This window comes from Pinus tabuliformis, chromosome 1_1 (assembly GCF_031772625.1).
Source record: "Pinus tabuliformis cultivar Carrire ecotype Pingquan chromosome 1_1, CPIR1, whole genome shotgun sequence".
NCBI classification, from domain to species: Eukaryota; Viridiplantae; Streptophyta; class Pinopsida; order Pinales; family Pinaceae; genus Pinus; species Pinus tabuliformis.
Window position 1 is genome coordinate 224,588,692 of NC_142297.1, and position 11,134 is coordinate 224,599,825.

General features: G+C 40.1%; 1 protein-coding gene across 1 annotated transcript; it reads left to right on the forward strand.

The window, feature by feature from the left end:
- Nucleotides 1-451: 451 nt before the first annotated feature.
- LOC149212352 (uncharacterized) lies at nt 452-4,409 on the forward strand. The gene is made up of 3 exons (XM_089388651.1): nt 452-1,050; nt 1,174-3,570; nt 4,376-4,409. The coding sequence occupies exons 1-3, from the start codon at nt 452-454 to the stop codon at nt 4,407-4,409; spliced, it is 3,030 nt and encodes a 1,009-aa protein (XP_089244777.1).
- Nucleotides 4,410-11,134: the final 6,725 nt, after the last annotated feature.

The following is an 11,134-nucleotide window of genomic DNA, read 5'->3' on the forward strand; positions in this document are numbered from 1 at the left end:
TTACTATTGAACGGGCACTTAGAGCAATTGAGCCCTTGAAAAGTGGTGATCCATGATCTGGCTCTCCTTCAACTGCAGGGGATTAGCCAACCCCAAAAAGCGTGTGTCTCTTAAAAGACTTCTTCAAGTATCAAGATGTGATATCATTTTCCTTCAAGAAACTCTCTGCTCGGCTGAGGTGGCGGTGCGTTGCTTGCAATCCCTGCTCCCGGGATGGACTCTGCATGGACTGGATGCGTGTGGGCGATCTGGTGGACTTCTCATTGGTATCAACCCTCGGAATTGTAGGCCCCTCACGGCCTGGGGGGGCAGAGGCTTTCTTGTTATGGATATTATCCCAGGTGACCTGGGTATACCGATCAGAATTATCAATATATATGGGCCTAACCAGAATCGTCTCCCCTTCTGGCAAGATTTTCTCAATGGGGGCCATATTACTCAGAATACTGTAATGGGGGGGGATTTCAATTTCTCTTTAGGAGCTGGAGAGTCCTGGGGTTATAACGCCCAATGTGACCCCATTGCGGAACAAATGCAAATGCTCCTAGACTCAAACCATATTGTGGACATCCCCATGAACAAGAAGCTACCTACCTGGCACAATCAGCGCACTGGTGAGGCTGCTCTGGGGCGGCGTCTGGACAGGTTTATGATGCATCAGGAACTCATTCAGATATGCCCCCTTTACAGACAATGGGTGGGCTCAGGGGGGCTATCTGACCACCATCCGATTCTTCTACAGATCAGTCAGCATAACTCGAAGCCGCGGTCCCCTTTTAAATTTTTTGCCGGGTTTCTCAAAGAACCGGATTATATCAAATTGGTCTCGGACTTCTGGACAGCTCAGCCCCCTCTGCGGGAACAGAGAAAAGCTTCTGATTTTTGTGAGAGACTCAGAAACCTCAAAGGCTTAACCGAGCACTGGGCGAAAACAAAGAGGCACAGAGATGAGCAGACTCTGCAAGATACCGAAGCACAGATAGCCTCATTGACTGATGAGAAGGGGACGGGTTATATTTCGGATGCCTCCAAAACTCTACTAAAACAATTGTTTGAGAAAAAAGCAAAAATACTACAAGAAAAGGAGGAGCAGTGGAGACTTAAAAGCAGAGCCATTTGGCTCAAAGAAGGGGACTGTAATACTAAATTCTTTCATAACATGGCAAATGGCAGAAAGGCTTCAAATACCATATGGAGGCTTCCAAAGGAATCAGGAGGTTGGGCCACCACACACCAGCAACTGGCAGGCTTAGGGGTCTCACACTTCAAGAGGCTCTTCATGGCTCTGAATGATATTAACCTTCCAGATATCATTAGAATTGCAGAAAAGTTCCCTCGGTTCGTTGGTCAGGATGATATTGAAGACCTTACTAATCCTGTCACTGCACAGGAACTTGAAAGTACACTTAAATGGTTCAAGAGAGACAAGAGCCCGGGTCCGGATGGCTGGCCTGTCGAATTCTACCTGGCCTTTTATGAACTTCTGGGAGAGGATCTTTTAGCAGTTGTTGAGGAAAGCCGGATCTCGGGGCACATCCACCCTCCTATGAACCAGACCTTCATAGCCTTGATTCCCAAATCAGATGACCCCACATCCTTCAATGATTTTCGCCCTATATCTCTCTGTAACTGCCTCTACAAGATCATTGCCAAAATCATTGCAAATCGCATTAAGCTGATTCTCTCCTCCCATATATCTGCAGAACAATTTGCATTTCTACAAAATCGCCATATTCAAGAAGTTATTGGTACTGCCCAGGAAACATTACATTCCATCAAGTTGAAGAACCTAAAAGGTGTTTCCTTAAAAATTGACCTCTCAAAGGCATTTGATAAGGTTAACTGGCTATATCTGAAAATGGTTCTTACCCATCTGGGTTTCCCTCATCTGTTTATTAATTGGATCATGGGATGTGTATCCTCTGTCTCGTTTGCTATTCTTATTCATGGTGCAGCCTCTGATCGATTCTACATCAACAGAGGAATCCGGAAAGGATGCCCACTCTCCCCACTACTCTTTCTTATAGTTATGGAGGGCCTGAGTAGGCTGATTGCGGATGCAAAACGGAATGGGGAGCTGTCCGGCCTCAAGATTACTGATCAATTCTCCATTACACATTTATTATTTGTTGATGACATTCTTATCTTCCTCAATGGCAGCATCAGAGATAGCACTGCTCTATATCATATCCTCCTACTCTTCTGTAAAGCCACGGGCATGGAGATTAACAGGGACAAGTCCACCAGATCTTTGACGAGATGTACTCAACAGGAAACTCAACTGGCTGAACAATTCTTTCCATATCTGGAAAATAACCTACTGGAAGGTATTAAATATCTTGGTTTCAGATTAAGGCCGGATGGATATAAAACCGAACACTGGGCATGGCTGGTTAACAAAATTGACAAAAGGATTACAAGCTGGCACCACCGTTTTCTGTCAAAAGCAGGCAGATTACAGTTGATCAAATCAGTTCTGGAGGCTACACCTGTTTATTGGATGTCCCTCACATGGATTCCAAAGGGCATCTTACTAAAAATTCAACAGCTCTGCTACAGATTCCTGTGGAATGGAAATAAAAAGGGTAAGGTTTTTTCTTGGACAAGATGGTCTCTCGTATCCATGCCTAAGAAATGGGGTGGATGGGGACTTAAATCCCTCTCTGAATTTGCTCAAGCCTTAACTGCAAAACAGGGCTGGTCTCTCCTTAAGATGGATAGTTTATGGGATGAAGTTATACATTATAAATACATCTGGCCATCCAACATCATTGATTGGCTCCGCAGACCTTCATGGAACCATCAGAGTGTTTCTGCTATATGGAGAGCTACCCTAAAAGCACTGCCTCTCATCAAGGATAATCTATTATGGAAAATAGGTAATGGTACTCAAGTTCGCATTGGGCTTGACCCTTGGCCTGGGTCTGGGAACGCTCACCTCCTGCCGGACGACCTTATCAGACACCTCAACAATAGGGGCATTAAACATCTGGCACAGGTTGGTGATCCACACAGATCCACCATTTTCACTCAGGCATGGGTTACGGATCAACAGTGGCATCTGACTGACGAATGGACTGATATTTGGCTAAGATACATACAGGAACTCACGGAATCTCATATTAAGCTACATGAGATGGAGGACGAACTCATATGGGCACCGGCCAAAACTGGTTCTTATGCACCAAAGTTGGGCTACATTAAGCTCATTGAAGACAGAAAGCCTGAATCTCTCAAAAACTGGTGGTCGGATATCTGGCAGCTACAAGCTCAGCCTAGGACCAGACTCTTAATGTGGAATATCTTGGCAAATAAAATACCTTCTGGGGACAACCTTAAAAAAAGAGCTTTTGCTGGTCCGAACTGGTGTGTTCTTTGCAGAAAGGCGGAGGAATCTACATCTCATCTCTTTCTCACTTGCGAAGTTACTATTGCGATCTGGCAGCAGGTCACACAGACCCTCAATATTCCCACTGTCTGGCATGCTAATGATATTTCAGCTGCCTGGACGCATTGGTGGACTGCCGTGTCCTCGGAAAAGGCTAGAAATCTACCTTTAGTTGTGTCCTGGTATATTTGGATCAACCGCAACAATATCATCTTCGAGCAGGGCAGGGTCAACTGGCAGCTCCTTCCGCCTTCCATCTGCGCAGCCTACACAGAAATCCCTTTTGAATTAAAACCTAAACCACCTAGACATATCTTGCCCGAAATCATCAATAGGGACATGCCTTGGGCCTACTTTGATGGGGCCGCATCGGATCTTGGGTGTGGAGGGGGTATACTTTTTCATGTCACTGATACACATTTTTTCCACCTGAGACTGGGACTCGGGCGGGGTACCAATAATCATGCTGAGCTTATTACACTGAGACATCTGCTATTTTTTGCACTATCTAAAAATTATCGACAAATTCAAATATTTGGGGACTCAAAGATAGTGATTGACTGGGCAAATAATAAATCCGTCTGTCATACTTATTCTTTGAAACATATCTTGGAAGAAATTGTTTTTTTCAAAACACATTTTGACCGGATCACTGTTTCTCATATCTACAGGGAAAGAAATTCAACTGCTGACCGGCTCTCGAAAGAAGCGGCGGATCGGCCTCTAGGTGATTGGATGATCGAAGAATACAGTCCAGATGGGATGCACAGGTTCTATCATCGTCCATACATTGATGGTCTCCAACAGGGGGGCAGCCACCCCATCTGAAGATTTTTGATATACAGAAATTTTTGTATATAATCGGCATAGCCTGACCGTTACTATTATCTTGGTTTTTAGTACATGACCGGAGGTTTATACACCTCACTTTTTACATCTTTACTGAACTTGCTAAGTTATTTTTCTGATTATAATGTATGGATACAGCCCCATCGTATCCAAAGAGACACTTACTGGTTAGCTTTTTGTAACATCTCAGAACTGTGGTCAAATACCACACTACCGCATATGCCTTGGCATCAACAACATGTAATCTCTATTATTTACTCCTTAATAGATATTACGAACTCTATTTTCCCCGGAAAAATAATGCTCTATCTTAAGGAGGGAAAAACAAAAATTAACACATTTACCCATCTACGAATAATAGAAGTTATACTCTTTTACCCAAAAGGATTTTCGTTATTTTACTCATGTAAAAAGAAGATAATGATTACATTAAATTTCCATGTTACGCATTATTTAAACCACTTTCTTCAAAAGATTTTTACAATAAATTTCCATGTACCACATTATTTAAACCATTAAATATTATTTACACTTTCCTTGAGTATTAATAAGTATTGTAGCTATAATTGAAATTATAAGTTTATTTTATTTATATTTTGGGAATATTTATCAATTATATCTATGTTAAGTATTGTTGGATAAAATTAATAATAATTAAAATTATATTTTTATATTAGATATTTTAATTTATTTATTTTGAAAACTTTAACATATTTTTACTATTTATTTTATGTATAATTATTGTATAACTATTTTAGGATGGATTGTATAATCCACAATAAGTGGATGTTGTATTATCACTATCCTACTAGAGACTCAAGAGAGTAGACATGGAAATGCATCTTTCCAAATGAAACATTTACTACTCCTCCCATGGTTTTATATGGCTTTTAATTGTTTTACGATGGTGGAGGATGCTCATTTCGATATTGGTTTAATGTGACATTTCACTTAGGGATTTATCATATCTTGGTTGGGATTGCTACGTTTTTTTTGGTCACTAAATTTCCTAGTTTGGCCTAGCCTTAGCATATGTATTAGTCATTTCAGAAGGTGGCAAACACTCATGCTACATGGTGCTATCATCCTACATAGGAGAAGAACTTATTTTCACATGGAAAGAGATTTACAATGAGTTTTATGGTTCCTCATGAAAAGGTTCAGTTCTATATAGTCAGTGCCACATCAAGTAGCTCCTTAGACTTCTTTTATATATCTTCTAGTTCTAATAATTTTGAATTTTTGTTTCCCTAGCTCTTTGGGTAAACCAATTAACCCTTTTTCTTTTTCACATCAATTGTCTAGAAAGATTATGTGGTTGGGATCGGGGAATTCTATTGGAATCACGATTGTCGTTAAACCAAAACCTGCAGGTGTTAGTCAACGATCGCATCGCGAGAGATAAGGATCCATGAGAGGTTGTTAGTCCATGTCACAGAACACTCAAGGAGCGTTGGTTTATCCAATGTCCAACAAATTCCTCTCTGCCCTATGTCACAAACTCATATTTCCCACCACCCTAGTTGCATCTTATGAATTTTTCTACTTCTAACACCTCACACAATCTCAGATATTCTAGTATTCCCTATCCCAATCCTCACAAATGTGCCTAGTTTGTAAATGCTCCTTCCCCAACCACTCCATGCATTTACTTTATCGATCACTCAGCTCAAACATGGAAAAGTAGTTTCTTCATAAATATGCCCTATCAACAAGTTTGAAGTCGCAAAGGAGTTGCATAGTTCTAAGAGAAAAGTGGCTCTCACACCCAATAATGGGTTGAGTTGTATAATTATGGTGATAGAATTGCAAATGCTTAAGAAATTTTAATCTAAATCAAGATACATAATTCTACTCTACTAATCTGTGGAATTTAATTCACAATTTAGAATAACATTCACAAACATGCAATAAGAAAAAACACACAAAATATGTGCATATCTTCTGTATATGAACGTCGTTTACGTATTTGCATCGTATATGCGCAAATTCAATATACAGAAATTGCGCATATACGGAAACTGTGCATATACGGAATATATGTTCATATACAGAAATTGCGCATATACGGAAGATGTGCGCATGTCTTCCGTATATCCCTAACATTCCTGTATGTGCATATCTTCCGTATATGCACGTCGTTCATGTATCTGCATTGCAGATGCACAAATTCCATATACAAAAATTGTGCGTATACGGAAGATTGGGCATATACGGAAGATATGCGCATATACAGAAACTGGGAATATACGAAAGATATGCGCATGTCTGCCGTATATCCCTAACTTTCCTGTATGTGCATATCTTCCGTATATGCACGTCGTTCATGTATATGCATCGCAGATGCGTAAATTCAATATACAGAAATTGCGCATATACAGAAACTGTGCATATACGGAAATTGCGCATATACGGAAGATATGTGCATGTCTTCCGTATATCCCTAACTTTCCTGTATGTGCATATCTTCCGTATATGCACGTCGTTCATGTCTTTGCATCGCAAATGCGCAAATTCCATATACAGAAATTGCGCATATACGGAAGATTGGGCATATACGGAAGATATGCGCATATATGGAAACTGGTCATATACGGAAGATATGCGCATGTCTTCCGTATATCCCTAACTTTCCTGTATGTGTATATATTCCGTATATGCACGTCGTTCATGTATCTGCATCGCAGATGCGCAAATTCCATATACAGAAATTGCGCATATACGGAAACTGTGCATATACGGAAGATATGCACATATACGGAAATTGCGCATATACGGAAGATATGCACATCTCTTCTGTATATCCCTAACTTTCCTGTATGTGCATATCTTCCGTATATGCACATCGTTCATGTATCTGCATCGTAGATGCGCAAATTCCATATACAGAAATTGCGCATATACGGAAACTGTTCATATATGGAAGATACGCGCATATACGGAAACTTGGCATATACGGAAGATATGCGCATGTCTTCCGTATATCCCTAACTTTCCTGTATGTGCATATCTTCCGTATATGCACGCCGTTCATGTATTTGCATCGTAGATGCGCAAATTCCATATACGGAAACTGTGCATATACGGAAATATGGCATATATGGAAGATATGCGCATGTCTTACGTATATCCCTAACTTTCCTGTACATGCATATCTTCCGTATATGCACGTCGTTCATGTATCTGCATCATAGATGCGCAAATTCCATATACAAAAATTGCGCATATACGGAAACTGTGCATATAAGGAAGATATACGCATATACGGAAATTGGGCATATACGGAAGATATGCGCATATTTTCCGTATATCCCTAACATTCCTGTATGTGCATATCTTCCGTAGATGCACGTCGTTTATGTATTTGCATCGTATGCGCAAATTCAATATACAGAAATTGCGCATATACGGAAACTGTGCATATACGTAAGATATGCGGATATACGTAAATTGCGCATATACGGAAGATATGCGCATGTCTTCCGTATATCCCTAACTTTCCTGTATGTGCATATCTTTCGTATATGCACGTCGTTCATGTATCTGCATCGTAGATGTGCAAATTCCATATACAGAAATTGTGCATATACGGAAACTGTGCATATACGAAAGATATGCGCATATACAAAAATTAAGCATATACGGAAGATATGCGCATATCTTCCGTATATCCCTAACTTTCCTGTATGTTCATATCTTCCATATATGCACGTCGTTTATGTATCTGCATCGTATATGTACAAATTTCATATACAGAAATTGCACATATACAGAAACTGTGTAGATACGGAAGATGTGCGCATATACGGAAACTGACATATACGGAAGATATTCGCATGTCTTCCGTATATCCCTAACTTTCCTGTATGTGCATATCTTCTGTATGTGCACGGCGTTCATGTATCTGCATCGAAGATGCGCAAATTCCATATACAGAAATTGCACATATACGGAAACTGTGCATATACGGAAGATGTGCACATATACGGAAATTGAGCATATACGGAAGATATGCGCATGTCTTTCTATATCCCTAACTTTCCTATACGTGCATATCTTCCGTATATGCACGTCTTTCATGTATCTACATCGTAGATACGCAAATTCCATATACAGGAATTGCGCATATACGGAAACTGTGTATATACGGAAGATATGCGCTTATACGGAAATTGGGCATATACGGAAGATATGCGCATATCTTCCGTATATCCTTAACTTTCCTGTATATGCATATCTTCTGTATATGCACGTCTTTTATGTCTCTGCATCGTATATGCGTAAATTCAATATAAAAAAATTGCGCATATACGGAAACTGTGCATATACGGAAATTGCGCATATACGGAAGATATGCGCATGTCTTCCGTATATCCGTAACTTTCCTGTATGTGCATATCTTCCGTATATGTACATCGTTCATGTATCTGCATCGTAGATGCGCAAATTCCATATACAGAAATTGCGCATATACGAAAACTGTTCATATACGGAAGATATGCGCATATACGGAAACTGGGCATATACGGAAAATATGCGTATGTCTTCCATATATCCCTAACTTTCCTGTATGTGCATATCTTCCGTATATGCACGTCGTTCATGTATTTGCATCGTAGATGTGCAAATTTAATATACGGAAATTGCGCATATACGGAAACTGTGCATACGGAAATTGCGCATATACGGAGGATATGCGGATGTCTTCCATATATCCCTAACTTTCCTGTATGTGCATATCTTCCGTATGTGCACGTTGTTCATGTGTCTGCATCGCAGATGCGCAAATTCCATATATAGAAATTGCGCATATACGGAAGATTGGGCATATACGGAAGATATGCGCATATATGGAAACTGGGCATATACGGAAGATATGCGCATGTCTTCTATATATCCCTAACTTTCTTGTATGTGCATATATTTCGTATATGCACGTCGTTCATGTATCTGCATCGCAGATGTGCAAATTCCATATACAGAAATTGCGCATATACGGAAACTGTGCATATACGGAAGATATGCACATATACGGAAGATATGCGCATGTCTTCCGTATATCCCTAACTTTCCTGTATGTGCATATCTTCCGTATATGCACGTCGTTCATGTATCTTTATCGCAGATGTGCACATTCCATATACAGAAATTGCGCATATACGGAAGATTGGACATATACAGAAGATATGCGCATATATGGAAACTGGGCATATACAGAGGAGATGCGCATGTTTTCCGTATATCCCTAACTTTCCTGTATGTGCATATTTTCTGTATATGCACGTCGTTCATGTATCTACATCGCAGATGCGCAAATTCCATATACAAAAATTACGCATATACGGAAACATGCATATACAGAAATTTCGCATATACGGAAGATATGCGCATGTCTTCCGTATATCCCTAACTTTCCCGTATGTGCATATCTTCCATATATGCACGTCGTTCATGTATCTGCATCGCAGATGCGGAAATTCCATATACAGAAATTGCGTATATACGAAAACTGTGCATATACGGAAGATATGCGCATATCGTCCGTATATGCACAGTTTCCGTATATGCGCAATTTCTGTATATGGAATTTGCGCATCTTCGACGCAGATACATGAACGACGTGCATATACGGAAGATATGCACATACAGGAAAGTTAGGGATATAAGGAAGACATGCGCATATCTTCTGTATATGCCCAGTTTCCGTATATACGCACATCTTCCGTATATGCACAGTTTCCGGATATGCGCAATTTCTGTATATGGAATTTGCGCATATCTTCTGTATATGCCCAGTTTCCGTATATGCGCACATCTTTCGTATATGCACAGTTTCCGGATATGCACAATTTTTGTATATGGAATTTGCGCATATACGATGCAGATATATAAACAACGTGCATATACGGAAGATATGCCCATACATGAAAGTTACAGATATACGGAAGACATGTGCATATCTTCCGTATATGCGCAATTTCCGTATATGCACAGTTTCCGTATATGCGCAATTTCTCTATATTGAATTTGCGCATATACGATGTAGATACATAAATGATGTGCATATACGAAAGATATGCGCATATACAGAAATTAAGCATATACGGAACAATACCGGAGCTCCATAAGGGGACCTTGAAGGTCTGATGAAACTTGCATCAGTGAACTCCTTCAACTATCGTTTCAGCTCCTCCAACTCAGGTTCTGACAACCAATAAGGTGCTCTAGCTAGAGGCTGGTTCTCTGGCTTAAGATCTATGCTATGGTCCACTGCACGCCTTGGTGGAAGATTCTTTGGTAGCTCATCAGGCATCAAATTTGCATATTTGGCCAATACCTTAGAAATTTCGGCTGGAACAGGCGTCCCCACTCCATCACCTCCGACTCCCTTGATCATCACCACATATGTCTCTATATCTAACTCCTTCATAGCCTTAGCCTTCAAATTCCATATACAGAAATTGCGCATATACGGAAATTGTGCATATACGGAAAATATGTGCATATCTTCTGTATATCCCTAACTTTCCTGTATATGCATATCTTCCGTATATGCACGTCGTTTATATATCTGCATCGTATATGCGGAAATTCCATATACAGAAATTGCGCATATGCGGAAATTTTGCATATAGGGAAGATATTTTTCCATATATGCACAATTTCCGCATATGCGCAATTTCTGTATATGAAATTTACGCATATACGATGCAGATACATAAACGACGTGCATATACGGAATATATGCACATACAGGAAAGTTAGGGATATACGTAAGATATGCGCATATCTTCCGTATATGCCCAATTTCCATATATGCGCATATCTTCCATATATGCACAATTTCCGTATATGCGCAATTTCTGTATATGGAATTTGCGCATATACAATGTAGAT

Excerpts from the sequence above, each read along its gene's own strand:
- LOC149212352 (XM_089388651.1), top strand. The coding sequence starts at position 452 with ATGGGGGGGGATTTCAATTTCTCTTTAGGAGCTGGAGAGTCCTGGGGT. Across the intron at positions 1,051-1,173 it reads AAAACTCTACTAAAACAATT|AAAGGCTTCAAATACCATAT; the intron begins GTTTGAGAAAAA and ends GGCAAATGGCAG. Across the intron at positions 3,571-4,375 it reads CTACCTTTAGTTGTGTCCTG|CCCCATCGTATCCAAAGAGA; the intron begins GTATATTTGGAT and ends GTATGGATACAG.